The sequence below is a fragment of the Pipra filicauda genome, unplaced genomic scaffold (genome assembly GCF_003945595.2).
Source record: "Pipra filicauda isolate LSUMZ 115617 unplaced genomic scaffold, ASM394559v2 scaffold136_size1984543_pilon, whole genome shotgun sequence".
NCBI classification, from domain to species: domain Eukaryota; kingdom Metazoa; phylum Chordata; class Aves; order Passeriformes; family Pipridae; genus Pipra; species Pipra filicauda.
Genome location: NW_024103840.1, coordinates 1,101,355 through 1,124,183, shown reverse-complemented (window position 1 = coordinate 1,124,183; position 22,829 = coordinate 1,101,355). Strand labels below are relative to the sequence as shown.

General features: G+C 38.0%; 1 protein-coding gene across 1 annotated transcript in view; it reads right to left on the bottom strand.

Moving 5' to 3' along the window:
• The window catches only part of ANKRD50 (ankyrin repeat domain 50), a 42,029-nt gene that overhangs the window by 13,621 nt on the left and 5,579 nt on the right, over window positions 1-22,829 (bottom strand). Inside the window, exon 3 of the mRNA XM_027722391.2 lies at window positions 4,527-4,756. Coding sequence (XP_027578192.1) covers window positions 4,527-4,756 — 230 coding nt within the window. The remainder of the gene's footprint in view (window positions 1-4,526; window positions 4,757-22,829) is intronic.

The following is a 22,829-nucleotide window of genomic DNA, read 5'->3' as shown; positions in this document are numbered from 1 at the left end:
TCATTCAAAGCGGGAGAAAAAAGTATCTTGGCTATAAATACTTTTATAGTATGTCAACTTTGTCAGACTTTAATAATAAAAAATAAGCTATTAACTAGCAAGTTCCAGTAAATGCTTAAAAAATCCTTCTACTTCCATATCTTTAGATGAATTTACATAAGTAAATTACAAAAGTTTTAAACACATTTTAATATATTTAACTGAATGGTTAACTTTAGAGTAATCTAAATGATTACAAACATGACAATGATTTGGCATTAATAATTTACACTGCTGATCTGTCATATAACAAATCAGGTATTTTTGTGGCCATTTATGCACACCTGCTCAAAAAGAATAACTTATCCAGCAGAGTAAAATGCACCTGATAATTCAAGCAGCACATTTGGCTTTTAGTGCACTTGCAGTATATTGTGCATTACAAATATCACTGCATCTACTGCAGGTGCTACAAGACATTGAGGCTGAAATCTGCTGCTCTCACTGGTCCGTGTCATTGCACAGAAGTTTATTTAATTAGATTTACAGGTAACAGTTCATTTAAAACAATTTAGTCTTCCCTCTTTAATTACAAGGCGATTAAGTTCCAAATTCACATACAGTTTTTTACTAGGAAATATGAAATTCCCTAGTACAGTGCTTTCAAAGCAGTAATGACAAGAAAGGAAACAATAATTAAAAGTTCTCTGTTGATTTCCCAAGCCGTTTGAACATTTGTCCTTTCCAAAACCTGAACCAAAACAACAAATAAAGTTTTTCAAAGCTTTAGTACTTTAAAAGCAAATTTTACAACTACAGAAATACATAAAATTTATCTTTTATAGTCAAAATCCAAATCCCATAAAGTCTTTAAAGTAACATGAGGTCATCCAAATAAATTCCAAACTACAATGAAAAATTAGAGGACAACTTAGATTCTTCATTCTTAAAGCAATATCTCCTGTAGTGGTCTCATGCCATTTCTTTTCTGGAATGGCAGCTAATCAGAAAGGCTCAGCTCCAAATCAGGCAACTGCTTCAATTTGGGTATTCAGCAACATGACTTCCTGAGTGGCTTTAATCACCAAACAGTGAGGTTTTTTGGGTGCAGAGTAGCTGGGTTGTGATTTTTTACTGTATTTCTCTAAAGTATTGCTTATATTTTAGCTTTCGGAAACAGTATAAGAAAATCAACCCTCCACATCTATTCAGACCAGAACCAGTAAACAGCAAAGGGATGAGAAAGACATGGTCCCAATATTTCTAATAATAAATCTGGATAAATATCAGCTCTTAAAAATATCTGGCTGAAACTCAATGGCAGAAAAAAGGAAGAGCGAAAAATGAATGACGTTGTCTAGTTTTGCCTATGGACAAGTGGGTGAATGGAACTTAAGTCACCTCTGAGTCTAAACCAAACCCTTTCACCTCCACTTCTGATTCTTTTTATTGGAGTTTTCAGCATCTTTCTGATATTTAACACTAACTTAATGAAAACTATGGACCCCTGAGATGTGACATCTGCAGGTGTTGTGCCTCACTGGTGCATTCATGCCTCATCCACGAGAAGGAATTCTTTGGAAGAATGTCAGTGTTTAATTGAGGGGTATAATCAAGCCAGATGCCACAGATACTTGATTTATGCGTGCAGCAAAAAAGAAGAAATTAAGTAAATGCCTATTGAAAAAAGCCTCCTTGATCCAATAAATAGAGTATTTGTACATATGCACTTTCGTCTATTTAACTTTGTGCTGTTGATGAGAAATTATCTGCTCTTCACTCACACTTATCTAAATCAAACTGCCTGATTTTAAAATGCCTCAACTACTACCACGGACATTTAAGAAAGGAAATAGGTTTTGTAAGAGTGACTCCTATGCCTTCAAGATTTAGTCTCATTTTAGGAGAAGCATTTTAATTAGCTCATTAGCTGAAGTTTGAAAAAAAAAAAATGGATGTTCTGTGCCACTTTTAGGTTGGAAAGACTGTGTTTAATGTAGCTGCTTAACTGTCCATGCTTGTAGCCAAATGATAACAAATAATGATGTGGGAGACCCTGTGGATAACTATGGGTGCAAGACAGAATTGTTAAATTTGGGGGGGAAGTCATTACGAAAACCAAACAGGCATGATGTGGGAGTGACAGTGCACATGCAAGAGAAGGTCATGCATTATCTGTTCCCCTCCTTTTTTTACTCAGTTGGCTGGCTTTTTGCTCTCTGTGGAGGGTGACCACAGACTCATGCAGGCATCATTTTACATTTGGTTCATATTTTTGAGGCTGTCTCTGCAGTCACAAGAGGCAAAACCATTTTTTTTCTCCTTTTTTTTTTATTTTTTAAATTAATGAAAGCTGAGAATGTCTGTAAGGGGAAAAAAAATCTGTAGCACATTGTGCTACTACAGAATCTGGGAATACAGAAGGGTCCAGAGCACAAGCTGCAGCAGAGTCAGCACAACTATTCAATTTTCATAAATAAGTCACCAACAGAAGTGAAAGAATAAAGAGGATCAGACTAAATTACCCTGCTCCTTTTCTCATTCTTAGACTGTTAGGGATTATTCACCATTAGGATGAGGGTGGATGAGAAAAGCTTGACTCTCTCTTCCACGTCATGGCTATTTTTGGCTCAGGAGGCGCTTGCAGAACTCTCATCTGTATTGGACACCCAAAAAAGAGCATCACAGGACAAGGCCACTGCAGCAATCCAGTCATCGATAACACTTTGCTAAAATGAGAGCTAAACCTATTTGTCAGAGAGATTTGGAGGAAGTTTTCACTGCATGAAAATTTTAAGTGAAAACAGATATAATCTTATTGCAATCAGGTTAATATCGGTTAATATATATTTCATATTATACTCCAAAACTTTTTTTAGCAGAAAAAGCTACAGATGGGGCACATTTTCCTAAAACAATCCTAAAAGGGTTCCAATCTATCTTACTAAGTTACAGTGAAGATGATTTTTTGGTTTTTTTTTTTTTTTGTTTCAAATACTTATTGGTGATGTTCAATTCTGCCTGCCCACCAACTAAATATAAATAGCTTTAAAAATTGGCTCAGCTAAAAGTAAACATTCAAATACCACAAAGAAGGAGAAGAGTTTGCCCCAGCAGAAACTTTAATGTCAGTGAACCCTTTTCAGGCTAGAACCAGAGAAGAAATCCACGTTATCTCCAGTTTTACAACACGAAGTTGCAACATTTCTGAAGTTAACAGGAGCTTCATCAATGCTCCTCATACCCTGACCATACCTTTTACAAACTTGAGTATTGGCCATTAACAGGAAAATCACCCAACACTGTATTAAATGGGCAGCCATCACATTGGCTGTAATGTCCCGTTTTTCTTTCACAGCAGCTAAACCACCACTTCTTCGAATAGACCCTAAAATTCCTTCTCAATTTGTATCCAGTTCTTTCTTTTCTATACCTTTTCACAGCGAAGATGGGATTACAGCATCATACATCAACTTACTTTATGCTATTCATCAACTCATGCTCTGTGGAAATGAGAAATTAACTCACTGAAATCAAATTTATTTTAAAGGCATATCCATTAGTTCTGCTGATTTTTCCTGTCAGGAATTCCATCTGGAAATACACTTAGAAAACAACACTATATGATTCAGTGGAAAAGAAATAGAGCTGCCGTGAAGAAAGTTTTGTCTGGTTTTTTGGCAATGACAACATATCTAATCAGCCAAACTTTGACAAAACTATTCTCATATGAATGTCCAAAGTGAAGCTACCCCAAAGTTTCTTTCAGTTCTCACATACTCCCAAATACCAGTCTTCATGTCTGCCGCTGATTAATACAGTACTTCATTCCAAAATGCAATTATCCCATTGACCTTTTGCCACTGTCAAATGAGCAAGCCTATGGGTCTAAGTTCTATAATCACATTTTTGTCCTAATTGTGTCCTTAATACACACAGGCTTTATACATAGGCTTGGAATCCAGTCTAGATATTGCCTTTTATTAAATTTCAGAGAACTTCCAGTAACAATGTCATTATAGTGAAGAAATGTTCTCATGACACGGCAAAGCCTGGATGAAGAAGCTGTAAAGAATTTTTTTACTGTGCAACCTCTGCCAAAAGCACGCACCAAGAATCCACATCTACATTATTCCTCTCTCCAATTTCACCTTCTTACTCGCTTCCTGCAAATATGGGGAGAGGTTTTAATGGGAGATTAAAGAAAAACCTTTTGAGGTTGTAAGGCAAGGGTGTATGCAGCCGAAATACTTCTGTACTTACACATCACCTCGCTGTTTCAAAGCCTCATAAAAACAAGTAAAGTGAGAGGAAAACTCAAAGCAGCCCTGTTCTCGGCAGGTGCATTGCAAAGACATAATTTAACTCCAAAATATTTGTGTGATTTAAGCTATCTGTAGTCCTTGGGAAAGTGGGATGTGTGTTTTTTAGAACTGGCATTGTTTTTTGTCATTTTTTAGAACTAAGCATGCAACCATCACACCCAGGGTCTGGTAAATACGATGTCCTAGTTATGGTACCAAACACTTCCTATGCTCTGCACTCACCTGTAAACATTTTTGTAACAGCTTTACTCTGTTTGCGGGCAGAGCACAGGAGGAGCAGCCAGGGAGGGAAGAACTCGAAGTGGCTTGCTAAAATCTCTGCAATTGTTCCAGATAAACTTGTGGAAGTCTGTTCACCCTCGGAAACGTTACATCCCTCATCAACCGAATCCACGAGTATGAAGAGGCTCTGCTGAGGGGGCTTCATTCCCAGGAGAGGGAGTAGAATGCACCTGTGAGAAACAGCAAACAAAAATCGGTATTCTAAATACATTCAACAATATAGTTATTCAAGGTGAAGCTATGATCAACTTAAAATGCAAAACTAAATAGTTACCATGGAAAATACTGAAGTAGACTGAACTAACAGAAACACTTTGAACAGGTAGCGATGTAATTCTTGTTTTGGCAACATTACTTTTTCACAAACTTATAATTTATAACAATACTTTAAAACTACGCCACGGTGTTCAAGGCTAATCAGAAGACTTGGAAAAACGTTGCTTCACTAAGAAAGAATCTACTTGGCCTAAAGTTTAATAACTTCACTGCTGTTGTCTCTGCCACAGCTGTTGTCATTGCTTATCCCAAACTAATAGCGAACAACAGTCCGTCATGAAACAAAAGTCTACAATACACATAAAATACTAAAGCTCAAAGAGTTCAAGACTGAATGAATAACATGTTTACAAAGAACAGAATTTCTGCCATACCTTCACAAATAAAATGCAAATTAGTAGTAGACTGAGGCATTTGGTAGTGACTTTGATGTATTAGCTTTTATTTATATTGAAGTTGCCAAGCTTCTATTACTGAAAAAGGACTATCTGCATCCTTGGGATGCTAGGAGCTCTAACACCACATCTGATTGTGTGGCTAAAAATTTCAAATTTGCATCTACTGTTGCCCTCCTTAAGAGTGTTTCTTAAAAATACATCTAACTCTGCATTTACATGTATCTTTAAATAGCTACTACATAACCCATCATGCATCTATTCAGTATTTCCACGCTACGATACTATTTTCGGGGAAAATTCATAGTGATTTAGGCCTGTAAGTTTCACTGACTAAATTATCTTTAAATACATTTGGCAAGCAAATTTTGACTTTATAGTACAAAGATTTGGAAAATGAAATGAGGTGACAAAAATACATAACAGTTTACTCTCCTGTGTAGATTTGCTATGTGCACATGTCCAGAAGGCACACACATTGTACTTTTTGTTTTACTCAAGTCCGTAAGAATCTTTTTTCATTTCTTTTACTGAACAAATTTATCTTCAGAAGACTTTGGTCAACACATTGTCACCTACCAAGCATTCAAATGGGTATACAGGCAAATCTTGCCTGTTAATGGAAGAACACAACCCATTTCAGAAACGATTCCTAAGCCCTGTTAGGGGAAGTTTTGTTATTTTCTGGTTTTCTGACTGAGAAAATGCAAAATGGAAACAGGGGTGCACCCTTCACATCTGACAGCAATAGCAGAGCAGACTAGAGAGGAATGTCCTCAAAGGTATGAAAAGGAAGTACAAAATTCTTGTGTTCTGAAAGCACTCAGCATTAGATGGATTTTAAAATCCTACTGCATCCCCTCCCCCCCTTTTTTTTCAGAAGCAGAAGACTACTGAGAATTCTTTTGGTATTTCCCCAGGTAGGTATTCTTTCAGAAGATGCCAGAAGTACAACTAAAATCACTGTTCACTAAGCTGGGAAGTTAAGCAGCTACCGATTTACAGAACAGGAAATTAAAGTAGCCATAAGGTTAAAATTACTCTCCTAAGTGATGCCAATCCCACAATGAAAGGAGGCAGTTGGAAATGACCACATTTTCCACCCTTCCCCCACCACAATTCTGCCTTGTCCTCTCAGCTATTTATGTCAAGCCATTTTCCCAGTAACATTTCTTTTTCTATCAAAATTAATTTTCTTCTCACATAGTTCCCTATATAGAATTACTTTTCCAGAATGAATGTTACTATGATATGAAGAAATGGTATCTTAAAATCTCACTTAAAATCTGTGTGACCCTCACGAAATGCCTATAAAGTATCTTAGGAGCATCTGAAAACATTCTTGTGTCAGTATTTACCTGTTGGGAACATCACTGAGAAAAGGTAACTGATGTTTGGGAAGGAGTCTCAAATCACCCTGCTGAATTCCTGCAGTCTATAGCAGTGGGATGTCAAGAGTCAAATCAAAGGCTCACCCTGCCTCTAAACAAGTTTGGAAGCAGATTTCTAAGGAATAATGTAAGCAGTGGGTAAGCACGAAACCACATCTTCCCAGCACTTTCAGCAATCAGTGCTTCCAGGGAGTTTCTGAGCCAGAGATTCAGTTTTTGCATTTTACATCCCTTAACTGACCACACTTCCACAGGTTTGTCCAAGTCTTCTATGAACTGATTTAAGACTCCGGCGCCCACAACATCCTGCAGCTTAGCTACACACTGCATGAAGTAACACTCCCTTTTGCAATTTAAAGCCTAAAAAGTACTCATTTCATTTGATATCCTTCAGCTTCTCTACTAAAAGGGCAGTGAGCAGTAATGTCATATTCCCCCTCTCTATGACATTTGTACCACGGCCTCTCTGAGCCGTTTCTTTCCAGGCAGAAGAGTCTTAGGATATGGATGGTGCTCCATAAAATGCTGTTGCACTGGCTGTTGCACTGCCCCTTGTCTCCCCGTGCTCTGCTTTTTTTCATTTCGTAATATATTTCTGAATCTTAATATAATTTAAATTCCACTATGAAAAATATATGCATATATATATATATATATTTTCACATAAGAAATGAGGCACAATGACTTTTCCCAGCTTATAGCAATATTAATAAACGTGTGGCATTGACAAGACACTGATTGGACTTTCTCTTTAAGTGCCCTTTGAAACTGTTGGATAAACTTGTGTTCTTCCTAGACACTTCATATCACGAGTTCAGAGTGGATGCCAAGTAACATAAGTGAAACTTTTCAGTAAGTGCTGTGCTAATTTGCCAGGAGTCCCATTATGTGACAGCCAGGAGATCAGGCCTGACAGCCCAAGGTTATGAAAGGCAGGTCCTGCTTGACCAACCCGATATCCTTCTGTGACAGGGTGACCCGCTTAGAGGATGAGGGAAAGCCTGTGGGTGTTGCTTACCCACACTTCAGTAAAGCCTCTGCCACTGTTTCCCACATCATTCTCCTGGAGCAACTGGCTGGATGGTCAAGTCCAAAGAGATGTGGTGAATGGAGTTAAATCCAGCTGGTGGGCAGATATAAATGGTGTTCCCCCAGGCTCAGTCCTGGGGCCAGTCCTGTTTAGTATCTTCACTGATGATCTGGACGAGAGCACCGAGGGCACCCTCAGTCAGTCTCTTCTCCCAAGATATGTTTTAGTGATGGACTTGGCAGTGCTGAGTTAACAGCTGGACTCTGTGATCTCAAAGGCCTTTTCCAACCCTAAAAAATTCTATGATTCTTTGCTTACCCCTGTAACCTGACTTAGTAATTCCACTCCCCTACTATTTCTGGCTTACATAGGAAAATAATATAAATCAACACGGAATTAACAATGTCTTAAAGTACTTCCCTCAAGGGTGATTCATCTACAGATTGTTGTAACAGATTGCTTAATGTGCAGAGTGCCTCTCAAAGGATTAGAAGTTGATTTTCTTTACCTTCTGAAAGGGTAACAGCTTTATCTTTATAACTTTTATATTCAATACAGATATAAAAGTAGTTATCGTTAAAAACAACAAAATTAACTAGTCAGTAAAAATACAAAATCTCCAGAGAAAACAGCACAATTAGGTATTTTAAATGATGGAATTCATTTTAGTGGCAATATAATGACTTACTTATGCAGAGCAAAGATGTTTTACATGCTCTGCAGCAAATAAGAATTCCTCAAAACAATGAGCCATCCCACAGAATTCTTCAGGATTGCTACTGAGTTGACTGAACCCATGCAAACATGATTTTCCACACATGGAAGGAATATACACAGGCTATGCTGCAGTTCTGCTTGAGATTTTTAGACTGGATCCACACAAACACGAAGATACAACAGAATAAAGTAGAAAGATAGCAGTGCTGTTCACAAAGGCTGAAAAGAGCCACAGTGGAATGCACATACTTGCTTTTAAAAGGAAAAAAAAAAAAAAGAAAGAAAGAAGCAAACACATACATGCCAAATAGCAATTAATGAGTGGCTCTAGGAGCAAAAGAAATTATAAATCCTAGTTTCTCATGAATGCGTTCCTCATATTTGGCTGCCACTGGTGTATAGGAAATTTGGTTATGCCCCCACTTGAACTGTCTGATGGCCGATAGAGGGTGAACGTAGCTTATCCCTAAAAGGGTTTCCTTTTCTCTACCCAGCTGCTGGCATTTACTGCTGACAAACACACAGAACAAATGTTCAAAACATATCTCCTAAGCAGGCAACAAGCAGCAAGGGAAAAAAATTAAAGAAAAACATAATCAATCCCCAATTTGTGAAACTCCAAGTGCTGCTACTTTTAGCAAAACATGAAATACTTCAAATTTCATGATGGAAATTACTTATTTGGAAATCTGCTTTGCTGCTACTCCTGAGTTCTTATGTTTCTTTTTCTAATCAGTGTAACAATGCTTTAACAAACTGCCTTTTGAGTCACCTTCTTGCCACTAGGTTATAGTTCAGCACTTGTATTCCACTTACAGCTGCCAATGGCAAGAACCACCATTCCAGAGGTCTGCATTGGGAATTTACAAACGCTGCTCTTTCCAAAGAAAGTTTGTAAAGAAGCAGACAACATCATTATTCCACACAGTCTCCTGCTTTTTCACAAATGCTTCTACACCAGATTCCTTGAGGAAATTCACCAGCTATTTGTCATATTCGTAATAACCTCTTTTCCCCTCTTCCTTCTGTAATTAGTAAGGAAGTTAACGTTTCCTCCTCATTTTAAACTAGGAGTGGCCTCCAAACATTGTTCTTCGGAGGAAATAATCTCTGTAAACTACAGCTAGGGAAGCAGCTTCAGGATTAATTCTGGAAGTGGGCACACCCCCTGCATTCCCTCCAAAGGTGGAATGTGACACTGATTTTGCATCTCTCACTGGAAATGCTGCATGTTAAAAGACACCACTACAGGACGTGAGCACAGGAAAAGCAAGTTAAACATCCCAAACTGATTTTTAAAAATGATGCTAAATGCTCCAAGTGGTTTTACTGCTGTCAGGTAAGGTTGTCCTTAAGCTTGACTTTAGCTCATCTGCTTCTTTCTGTTTTGGGGAGTTCTAAAATGTTAAAAATTGGCATTCTCCTGTCTGAGTTCACCAGCAGCTCCCTGCCAAGATGCCCCTAGACCATCATCTTACCCAAAGACTATTTGCATTTCAAAAAGGAAAGCAATATTCAGGTGAGACAGTTCACATGTAATATTTACAATTAAGTTAATATTAACACCACTATTCTGAGTCACAAGAAACAGTAGCAGGTGATCACACGGAATAACAGAAAACAGCCGCAAACTCCATGAGGACTCTAATTCCTTGAAACTGAAGCAATTCCTTTAGGACTGTAAACATATGCTGAAAAAAAATGTATTTGTAAGACCTACATTTGGTGACTACCAGCAACATGACGGAGCTGACCCACTGCTATCAGCAATCAAAGTTACACGGGGTTTTACCTGATTATTACATTTGCAAAAATTTGCCAAAAACCCCTCATAAAACGTTCACCTTATGTGACACAGACAACAAAGTGCTGTCCTCCATATGAGATGTAGATACCTGATAGAGTTTACAAGGAAACTGCTCATTTGATCTAAAGAATTATTGAAGATTAAATGGAGAAGTATACCTATATATATCGGATGGATATCTTTGTATGCATATATATTTATACATAGAGAGTTTAACTACCTCTAGTGTTTAAAAAAATGGACAATTCTTCAGAAACTTGTCTCAATCTTCAGAAAAGCAAACAAGCATCTTCCTTCTTATAAGTGCTTTACAACATACCACAGCCCTTTACCATGTAATTTTTAAGATACTTATTTCCCTTTAAATTGTATCTGAAAATAGAGAAAACGAAGTACATGGTGAGACTGTAAATAAGCCAACTATATTTACATAATGTTGTAGTAGTTTTTGCCACCAACATAAGATGCAGAGGGATTTTTGCCTAAAAATCACCCACTGAGACCTAACAAAGATCCTAACCACTAAGAGGAAACCTGATGTTGCCTCTTCCAGCTCTAAATCAGGCGTAGCAGAAGCTTCCCCAGCCCACTGCTGCAGGACAGGCAGGGAAGCAGAAGGCTCTCTAGGGCAGTGAAGAGCTGGAGGTGCTGCATGACAGGGAAAGGGAAAGGAATTGTTAAACAGGCTCTACTGAGGGGAGCTCAGGATACTTGAGGACAGAGATGCCCAAGGGCACAAATCTATACGCAACAGGGTTTTCACTACTTCCACTGCTCATGGAATAAACTTAAAAACTTTAAAATGCCTAAGAATAGAAAACAAAAACGCAAAACTCCAGATTTTTCAAAATCATCCGTACTTGAAAACCTCTAACAAGTGAGAGCAAATACCCCACCTTCCTCTTCATGAGTTTAGAGACACATATTCATTTGCATATTGTAATAATCCACAGGCTGGTTAGCAGGGAGTATAATCCATTAAAGCTGTCTGTCCACACCACCCCCAGTTCCCAATTTGCATTTAAAAGCATGGAGCCAGTGAAGATAAAGCTGTTAAAGACTGTAGAAGCTTCAGGAAAGACAGACTTAGACTAATAGCTGCATTTTTCTCTTTTGTTTTCCAAACTGCATACGGGGCACAGGTCCCAATAAAAGATGAAAAGGTAAATTTAACTTCTAATAAAATTGACAATTCCTGCTATTCAGCTATGAAATATTAACCTCTTTCAGCAGCTGTATTCACACAGAAAGAAAAACCAGAGCATCTTTACAAATTGTTTATAGCACTGTTTGTAGAGGAGTGAGTTTTATTTTGTCCTATGACAAGGCATTTACGTCTTATGGATGACTTACAGTAAACAGTTTGTTTACCTGCCTTATAATGCATTCTGGCTAATGATTAAAAGGGAAACTAATTATCAAGTCCAAGAGCTGCTTTCTGTACAGTATCGCCCCTATTCTCGGCACTATATACATTTGTAACACAGGCCTTTGCTTCTTACTAATCGCCCAGCTGCTCAGACTGGTAATAACATCCTAAGAAACACCACAGAGGACCTTTAACTAACTGGGAATATTTAAGAAATACAAGGGCTGTGAAGCACAGTACCATTTTACACTTTAAAAAGCTGCAAAATAGAACGTAAGGCAAAAGTGAAGTAACGCAGTTTGATGTGTGCACACCTGTGTGTACACACCAGATCTGATCAGGTTATTGAGGGGCTTGTTCTGTAATTTTTCAAAATGATAAAGTGTATTGCAACTGATTATGATTTTCTGACAAAGTGCAATATTGGAATTAGGACACACTCATGGGCTACAGTGTAATGTAGATTATTGTTTTTAGTAAATTATTTATTTGCAGGTTGCACAGGACAACAAATTGGCTCTAACAATTCTACCCAACCACGCTTAATCTTATGAAGGATGAGGCAGAAAGCAGAAAGAAAAGAAAAGCCCACCCTGAGAATCACCTATTGGGAAAGCTTGAGGTGAAGTACACAGATGTAAATCAAGGGTCTGGCCTTTTCAGAAGCGGTGAATTAGAAACAGCAGGCAAGTCTTGTGCAACTCAATACCTGATTTTGCAATGTCTTGTAGCAACCTGGATTTTATCTGCAATTGTAAGGCAGACTTGTAGCCCCACCAGGAAAGCACAAAAGCCACCTCCAGGGCATCAGGCCAGACAAAAGCAGAGTTTATCGCGGAACCAGAGCCACTGGTCACACAGAAACAGGCCATACTGGACCCTGTGTATTGATTAGAGACCTCCTACAGTCTCATACAAATACGTCGGTGATTTCTGGCTATAAAGCACTGCCCGCAGATCTACTGGCGAGATTTACTTGAAACCTCAGAAAACAGAAGCCTTAAGAGTAAATATTGTGGTGTAATAGCTGGACTGCCCAGAACAGTTTGCAAACAACTTGGCTATTATAAAGGATGGACTACTGTGGCTGAAAACCATTCACAACTGCTACCATGAGCAGGTCGACTGACTACCTTTTAAACGGAACGTACTTGCTAAACATACTAAACAAACATATGTGCTAACATATACAATATGTTCTAAACTACTCCAAGTCTAACATACAAAATTCTGTGTTCCCAAAGGTGAAGAGGAGGAGAGCACAGGAGACAATACAAACGTTTTTGCCAATCACATAATATAAAAAAGCAATGTATTCTACACAAACTCTCACAGGTCTGTTTTACAGTGATGGAGAGGTCACCTAGTCCACTTCCCCGCCTACACCTAGATCGGCTCTACATCTGTCATCCCTGAGAGATACAAGTCCAGGCATTCCTAAAGACTTCCACTGATCAATAGTGTTTCCCTAAGCAATCCATTCCAGCGCTTCAATATTCTTGTGACAGGGAAGCTTCCCAATTTTACGTGTTTTCCTGCAATTCAAACTTGTACTTCTTGCCCTATAACTTGTCCCACGGGTAATACAAGGGTCAGTACAAGGAAGCCCGTAGTATCCAAAATTTATAACCATTTCCCTCCACTCAGTCAGCTGATGGCATTAAGGAACAGCCTGAGAAAAGACAGATCTCTGTGAAACCACCAGTGCTGTGTCAGTTTGAAAGTGAGCTAGGATAATTAAGTTCAGTTACTCATCTCTTAATGCACATAGCCAAATATAGTTCTACCTTGCACACAGCCTGTTTGCATGAGTCTAATGTCAGCAAAGCCTTCTTGGAGTCAAGATGACATTTATGGTTATCCCTTATCCATAAGTACTGTGACTCTTACAAACAAGTTAGATTAAATTTATCAAAACCAAGCCATGTCATACCCTGGTAGTTGTTTTTCAACTCTTTGTTATCTCCCAGCTGCTTACAAATAGTTTGGCTGATTATTTGTCCTGGCATTTTTCATTTCAATTGACAGGCCTCCAGTTCCCCACGTCTTTTTTGTCCCTTTTTAAAGCAAGGCACTAAATATGCAACTTCTTCTTTCAAGTCTGAATTTTCAGCCATCCTGATAAAGATAACCTGTCCTTTGAAGACAATCAGTAACAGTTTGAAAACATCTCACCTATTCTATTGGGTTTCTCTTTGTTTGTTTTGGGTTTTTTGTCTAGGTTATGTTTTTCTTTAATCTTCCCTCTTTCTTGCTAGTTTTAACTATGTTAGCTGACTGAAAAATGACTGTTTTTTAAGAAAGGGCAACATACACAAGCACTGAACACTTCAGCTTTCCCACTGGTAACAGTTTTTCCCTCCCTAATGAATAGCAAACCAACACTTGGTGGACATTGTCTTCTTTCTGCTAAAGCAGGTATGGAGCTATTTCTTATTACCGAACAAAACACATCTCACGGGAAACATGATTAATGCCCCCTGAACTTTCAGTCTTGCCCTCATTTTTACATGAGACTTTCACGTTCACATTTAGTAGCTGCTCTACTTGCTTTCTGCAGTCTTCCTGCTCACGTTTCACACATGAACAAAGAGGAGCTCAGTTTCACTGACTTGGACATTTAATACACTGTTTTGAGACCTCGGCGTTCATTTCAGTTAATTCCTTTCATTACAGTTGTCTTCATGAGATCTTACTCACAAATTACCCGAGGTCACCAGTATCTCCAGGCCCACCGATTTTAGTTTGTCCTTCTTTCTCCTCCCCTTCTATAAAAAGAATCACAGAATCATTTAGGTTGGAGAAAACCTTGAAGATTGAGTCCAACCATTAACCCAACACATTTAAGATAATTTCATAGTCATTGTCTCCAAAAGACTTCTTTGATTTTCTCAGCTGACTTTTTCCAATCTGATTGAAGCAAATTTATGTCTTCTCACTAGCTATTTTCTCCTCTTTGACATCAGCAGTATGGTCACTGGCAGACTCCTGCTTCTATCTTGCTTTCCCAGTTGATGCTTATCTCCTGTTTGTTTTGTTATTCAAAGTTTTCAACGAGGTAGACATTATCACCCAAATTCTACGCTTTGGATAATTTCATTTGATAGCTTAAAGCAGCTCAGTTTACTTGAGTTTGCAGATTTGGTGAAGTAAAACACTTGTATTTTAGGGAAGACATGGTTTAGAGGTGTGGGAATTTCTCTTAGTTACCAACTACTACACTTGGACAAAGTAGGTAAACTTTTAGGTACACAAGATGGTCTGATAGGTAGTTGGTGGATAGTTTTATTTACAGTCCATGAAAGATAACACTTAACAACAAACTAAGTAGAAATCCCATGTTAAACTATCACCACGTATGGTATGTATGTTTATATATTTTTTGTTTATATATGTTTATATATTTTTATAATTTTATATATGTATTTTTTAATCACAGATTTTTCAGTGGCTTTAATTTCTTCAGCTTATTCTAGAATACAAGCAAATTTTGTACATTATGTACAAAACAAACTACTTTGTTTTAAACATACCAGTTATACAAGATATCCTGACAGATCTTTTAGAGCATTTAACTCAATCTTGAGTGCATACTAATATTTCCAGTTCTGCTTGTTCACCCTTACCTTTTTTCCATTTGTATGAAAACACTTAAGGCATTTGATTACTCACTAACTTATCTTCTTCTCTGTCCATCCCATGACCTATATGACTAACCCTATTTTCCCTCCTCCTCCACCCCCAGTTTCTGAGCTGTTTGTTTAAGCTGCTGTTATTTATATTTACACCTCGAATTTTCCATTCACCAGGTGTTGTTTCAGAGCTCTTTTAACAGGGTCAAAATCAATGCTTTTCTTTCTATTAAGCATCAATTAAGTTTTCACTACTGGTTTCCACAAATCCACCTCATTCCTTGAAAAAAAAAGGTGTCACGGAAAGTACAAATTACATCAAGTATATGAGATGAAAGCATCAAATCAGACTCATTGAAAACTATTATTAGTAGAAATGAGAGAATTGCCTATACTGTATCTTATTTTCCATTCTTGTAAAGTTCGGATAATAACTTGGTAATATTCAAAACTATGTGGTTGAAATGCAACGTACCACAATAAGAAAACTACCAAGTTTATATATGCAAAGAATGTATTAAAATTACAAAATTAGCTTTAAATCATTTATGAAACCAAAGGTTTCACCATGTGAGATATATATACATAGTCTTTTCAGTTTTCCTTATTAACTACCTGACTCCTTAGTCATATAAAAAATATTTCTTTGTTAAACAAAAATGTAGCTGCTTCTATGAGCAGTGTTATCTGAACACATTAGTACACAACTGAATTGGAATTCTTGTAGCTTTACAGGCATTTGAATTTGCAGGTATTATCCTATGTTTTGGAGATAGACAAAGATCCATTTCTTTTCTCTGTCTCGATTTGTACAGCACATAAACACAACATGGAACAGATATTGCTTTCCAGGTACATGATTGTATTTGCTGACATGAGAGAAACGCTAACCAGAAAATGAAACAAAAAAACCCCACCCAGATGAGACAGGTGGAAAACTGCACTGAATACACTCATTTGTGTGGCTTTTGTCAGGCTATAGGGTAGTTTACTGTCTGGCCAACCCTATGTTCACTTATTCCATGGCCATATAACAGAATACAGTAGATTAATGCACACGATGCAAAAGTCACCATTATTACTGCAGTTCAGTCCGACAATCCTCAAATTAATTAGATTTTTCCTATGCATCTGATTCCAAATGGAATAAAACCCAACATTACTGATTGGGAAGGAGGAAGAAGAGGTGCTGCAGTAGCTGTTCCCTCAGAATAGGGGGTTCCTGAATTGCCTGCCTGGAAGAACCACGCTAAACAACAGTAGGCATTTTGAAATCTTGATCAATGCCTAATCAAATTGCTCTATACCTGCCTATCTCATTTCCTGCACATCATCATAAAGCACCCCACACTTCAACTCTTGAACTGACTGCAGGATTACGCTGTCCAATCTCATCTCGAGAAAATCCTCTGCACAAATACCAGATGAAAAGCTGTTAAGATATTACCTTCCTAGTCAAGCACTCGAGACAGTTTCCCTACTATGTTTGCGTTACCACGTATCTTTTTCCATCTTATTTTGTCAAGAAAAATGGACTATCCTAACCTTTAACTGCACTATCTTAGTTGAAGAGGCAACAGATGGAGCAGCTCTCCTGTGTCCCACTCAAAATTATTCTCCCATACTCCCCAAAGCAGAATCCACAGCATATGTTCCTCATGCATCACTCTGGGGCCGTATTAGTCATCTTGTGGTTTGGTTTTTTAGCCCCCCAGCCCCAAGTTGATATAATTTCTCTGTTTTGACTGTAAATCTCCAGTTGATCCTTTCTGCATCTTCTCCATAATTTACTTTCAAAAAAGACTGTTAGGTTAGCACCATGTGAACCTGATTCCATTACCCTATACCAGTGATGCATTTAGCTTCGGAACTGATTCTATAGTTTCATGTTTAGTAAGATCTGTTTTTAGCCTTAACTACACTAGAACAAGTGACAAACCACATCTTCCTCTCCCTTTCCCCCACAATTTATACAGAAAATGTTTACTGTGGATGACAACTTTATCATACTTTAAAATAGACAAAAGTACTAAAGAAAAAAGTATGGACACACAGAATGATTTGTGGTGTTGTGCTGTCGACTGATGAAGTTTCCATCTGTTACGACTGGGCAGAGTTGGTACTCCTTTGCTAATTTACAGTAATCCAAAATCAGACAGGGCACAATTTCTCTCATCACGGATCAGATGCACTTTACCTATTAACAGAGCTTTTTTCCAATGTCCTGCTGAATGCTACTCCAGGAAAGTGCAGAAAAGGGATAGACAGCTTAGTGATTGTATCATGTTCACTATTGCTGCAGGAGAGCAAATGTAGTTAAAACTGAGACTTGTTAATTAACGGCTCTAAGATGGAAATCATGCTGTAATCCCATTCTTAACAATTTTTCCTCATGAGGTTCATTCCTACTTTCCGGTTAATGTCATCTCTATACTGCTGGTGTTTTCCTTAACCAGCCTAGAACTTCTGAAGTTTTCTGTTTTCTAGAGGACAACTCCATGACACTGCAAAAAACCTTAAATATGATACCACCATGCCCCCTTTCCTTCTCTCGGGTACTAAGATACCATGGATCTTTAGCACACCATCTTGCATCTGTGTGTGCAGCCAGATGCCCATCTCCCCTTCTTCACACAACCACCAGTATTACTGACTCTTCTTAGTACATGACAAAGAAAAAAACCCAAGGGAAAGACACCGTTTATGGTCCGTATAATCCACTCACATATGACCCTTTATTCCCATTCTTTCTCAATTTAAACAACGGCATCCACACCTGAGCCAGGAAGTCTGATGGCCTATCTACAAGACTTTTTGGTCTTTGTATGAAGGTATCTACAAACATGCAGCATAGAGGGCTTTGACTGCAATTGGTTTGCCCCTTTCACTTCATCAGTTATGTACATGTCCCCAGTTGCCTTCTTCTCATTATCTCATTTTCAGTTCTTCTTTCATTCTCTCATCACACTTTGATGTCATCAGCATGCCAGGAACCTACCCACCCCCATTCTTTGCAGCACCTCCTCTGCAATACCTTTGAACACCTACATACAACTCAACCCTTGTGTCAACATAATTATTTTCTTGCCTTTTTTGCCCAATTATTTGTTTTTTGAGCAGTAATTCTTCAATCATGAAGCATCTTTGCATTAACTTTCAAAACATTCCTGCTCCTAAACAAAGACAGAAGATTTCTCACCATTCCCAGTGTATTGTAGATATCATCACACAGAAGAAACTGAAACCTCTTCAAGTCATTGCTTCACTAACATTTTCGGGAGGCAGTATTTCAATACTATCTTCTCCCAATACATAAGACACACTAAGTCCTTTCTACTTCACAATCTGCCAAATCCTTTTCATTTTTTCATTGAAAAAGAAGAAAGAAAAAGAAACTTAAACCCTTGCACAAGCTATGAACATGTGCATAGAAAACTGAAGGGAAGGGAAATAATTAACAAGTAAGAATTGCTACGAAGGTCCATCTAACTAAACAGCTTATAGGAAAACCTGTAAGGTTTAAGCCTGAGCCTCACTGATTAAAGGCAAAATGTTAATGCCTATAGAAGTAGAAGACAAAAAGGTCTATGTAAGTTGTCATTATTAAAATGCCTTAGGGAAACTTTCTTATGGTAATTTAATCTGAAAAGGTTAAAACCTTAAGTGGTATTATGTTCAGTCTGTAGGCTGTGCTTCCATACAATGAAAGAGGAACATACAACTTGCTCTTGCAGAAACACTAACTGCTGCTATGTGACCCGTTAACTCCACAGATTTAAGGGAAAAGCCTAAAGAGAAACATGCCACAAAGTACTTAAGCTTCAGGCAGTGCTCAGCTTTCTAACAGTCTGGAGAACACCAGAACACAGAGTTTTCTATGAAACCCAGCATCAGTTAAAAGTCGAAAGCCCCACTGACTACACATTACATGTAAATACTCGGAATCAGAAGCTCCAGGAGAGTCAAGATGCTCTCACAAGACTGAATTTACCTTCTGCAACTCCACTTTCATTGAGCTGGAAACGTAGGCTGAGTTGGCAGATTCTTTTTAATCCCTTTTGTATACTCTTACAGAAATAGTTTTTCATCTCACCCATGAATTGGTATAATTTTCAGTTGGTGTCCTGCCTCTACCATTTTTGAGTATAAAATAAATCATACAAAAATAAAACAACTTGCTTTTAACTGAAATGAAATGGTTTTTAACTGAAAATCATTATGACTCCTACTAAAAGGAGAATTCAATCTTGTACCAGATCAGGCTCCTGTGAGCTAGGATCCAAATAGCTTCAGGATTCTAGTCAAGCATAACTGAAAGATGTAGGAATAGAAAAAATTCTGGGAAAGTACAGAAGTAGAATGTTGCCTATTTACACATCTAAAACATTGGTTTCCTTTAAATATGGAAAACATTTTCTTAGCTAAGGGATTTTTTTACGTCACATTCTTAGGTGTGACCTCCGAGGAAAGTAACAAATTGGAATTATTTAATTTCAAGATGAGATGAAAGAGAATAAAGCCATATTCAAACATGTAAAAGGCTGTCCCAAAAAGGAAAGAAAGACTCTGTTCTCCATGTCTCTGCAGAGCACCGTAAGTACTAACAATTTCAGATTACAGCAGGAAAAAACAACTCAGGTTAGACATATGGATTTTTTTCCCATAAGAATTGGGAGGCGTAAGAGCAGAGGTTTTGCGCATCTCTCAAAACCAGACTCAGTTTCTCCTGCCTGGGGAAGAAGATGCTGGACCTGATTTTTCTGAGGTCCCCTTCCAACCTTCTCAAAGTTCAAATCAGTCACTTGCACATTTGAACTTTACATGTGGTAAATGAATAAACACACTGGAGGTTTAACAACTTTCTTCTTCAGAGGGTCTTGTAAATTAATTTATTATGCATTCAGATCTTTCTTTGCATGACATGGGACACAGTTAGTCCTTGGCTTTGTTTCTATCATTTGGAGCTCTACAACATTAGGAGACTTGGACAAGATCTATATTCACACCTTCCCTGTAAACACTGCAAAGCTACAACTACCAAGACTGCACTGGAGCTGTGGAAGCAGAGGGAAAGGCTCTGTAGCAGCCCTTTGAGATTAGAGAAAAGATGTAGATCACTTCCAGACAGTCTGAGACCTGGGTGAGAAAAACTGAGACATTTATTACCTATAAAACATTAATACTGAATTACTGTCTTATAGAGTAAACTGAGAGAAATCCCAACAGCTTTGAAGTTTCCAGTAGCTCAAGCTGAGGCATCTCTATGTCCAACTTGCTGCCTCTCTCTGTTATCTCATCAGTGGCCTCAGAACCTGGGTGCTGCAAAGTGCAGCAGAAACACGTATGGTGGTTAATTCACTAGCAAAGAAAACTCAAAGTTCGTAGGGTAAAATATCAAAACTCCATTAAAGTCAGGATACTCTAAGTCATCTCAAATTTACTCCAAAACACACTGAAGGTTTTTCAATTAAGAATAAGCTACTCCAAAACAGCGAAAAGCTCACTAGTTAATAAAGCCCACACAATCCATTATCATTTTAATTATATCACTGACTTCAAAGATGGCACAAGGAGTTCCAAAAAAAAAAACCAGCTTCTTCACACTTCATCTGTTATCATATACAACTCAATGTCTAAACCTGTTCCTTCATCTACACCTAAGAAACAGCAAGAAAAATGGCATTTCAATACTGCGGATTGCAAGTCCCAGGACAAGTCACGTAACATTTGGTGAACAAACCTGTGTTTTTCTACATTGCCACACAAACAATCCAGAACTTTAATTAAAACTTGTTTCCCCATATCACTAAGAGAAGAGTAAAAGCTCTATCACCTACAATTTGCAACTTTCTGGCAATACACAACTCTCGGGGGAAACAAGGAAGGAAAAAAAATAACTCAGTAGCATGGAAAGCCAATACAGGTGAAGGGCTGGGAGGAAGGAAATGCTTTTTAGCACTGGCTGACACTCACAGGTTTTTACTCTGAATTCTGCTGTTCATGAGGTTTCAGTCATATTGCCAAAGACAAAACACCAAACAGGCAGAAGTAACTTTACATAAGATAACAGCTATTGGCACAAGAGTTGTTGCACTTTAACGCTATCCAAATGAGTGACTCATACAAGGCTTTCAAATTTAATCAACATAAACCCCTGCTTCAAACTTGCAGTCAGCAGAAAACCTTACATGACCTCTCACACTTTTTACAATCAAGTCTACAGATACTTGTATGTTCTAGAGAACTGTAAAACTGTTTTGCTTTCTGTATCACTCTAACGTTGTTGGTCACGTTCCACTACAAGGCAAATCTGCTGTCCATGCAGACATAGGAGCTACATCACAGATACATAGTTCAGCTTCACAGAGCACTGAAGTGCGAAGAAATTGCAACATCAAAAAATCCTTTACTGCCATTAATTTAAACTTTTGGTGTGGATGCCTCTTGTCACCTTGCCCAGCTTGGCTAACTCTCTGGGGTTTCCCTTTCCAAATATGAGCAGGAAAGATGGTAGTTAGAAGAAAAGCTTCACATTGAATTTTGCATTAGCATGCACAAAACCTGGTGTCCCTTCTGAAAGAAAAAAAAAAAAGGCACAGCTTCCCTATATTCATTTTGGTAAAGAGGATGAATCATCAGTTGAGAAAACTTCTATGAAGTTCTTAAGTAATCACGGATTTGTTCCGCAGTTCTTTCTGTTTGTTTTGTGGTTTTATTTCTTTCAAATTTTTCATTTCTTGGGTCTCTACTGATCAGGGACATCTACTTGCATAGGAATGCAAATAAGTGGAAATCTGAATTCACAGCTTCATTTTTCCTCCAACAAAAATCACTTTGATCAGACCCTCTTCCATAAAGGTAATTGTATCGGAAATACTTTGGTAACAAAATTTTAGGATACTACACAAGCAAAAAAACACTTGAAAATCACTGAACCAAATTCAGTATCTGAGATGTATGTGAAAAGTCTTGCAAGATTTGAAGTTTCCTGAAACGACGTGCAAGAAAATGGAAAGAAACTTCACCTGCGAGTGAGAGCAAAGCTGCTCCATCTGCACCAACCTGGCTGGGAGATGTGGAAATTCACCTTTTTTTTTGTGATTTATTAATTTCAGCAATACACCCAGGCAAAATTCAAATTTTGCTTTAAGTTTGCAGTAGATCAACACACACTAAAGGCGAGTTTAGTGCAAATTTAAAAACATGTTATTTAACAGACATATTCCATCTCTAAATTCTCTAAACTGACCCAGGAGCTCTTGTCATGGATCTTTCAAACTCAAGAGCAATGCCTGCAAAACAAACCAGCTCTGTAGGGTAAACTATGCCCACACTTTCACTAAAAGCCACTTTCTGGGCTGGGAATCAACCAAGCTCTGCCTTCCATCAATAATCAGAACTGCAGCACAACACATGGGAATTCTATGCCTTTCCCTACTGTCTGAAGATGTTTAATGTCACCTCCTCTGTCTGAAAAACATAAACCAGGAACATAAGGGAAATGCCTTTCTACAGCCTAGTTTACACAAATTTCAGTATTATCCATGGTTTATATCAGAATTCCTCAGGTCCTCACGGCCTTGGATAACTGGTATCTGCCTGTATTCCCACCAATCACTGGAAATA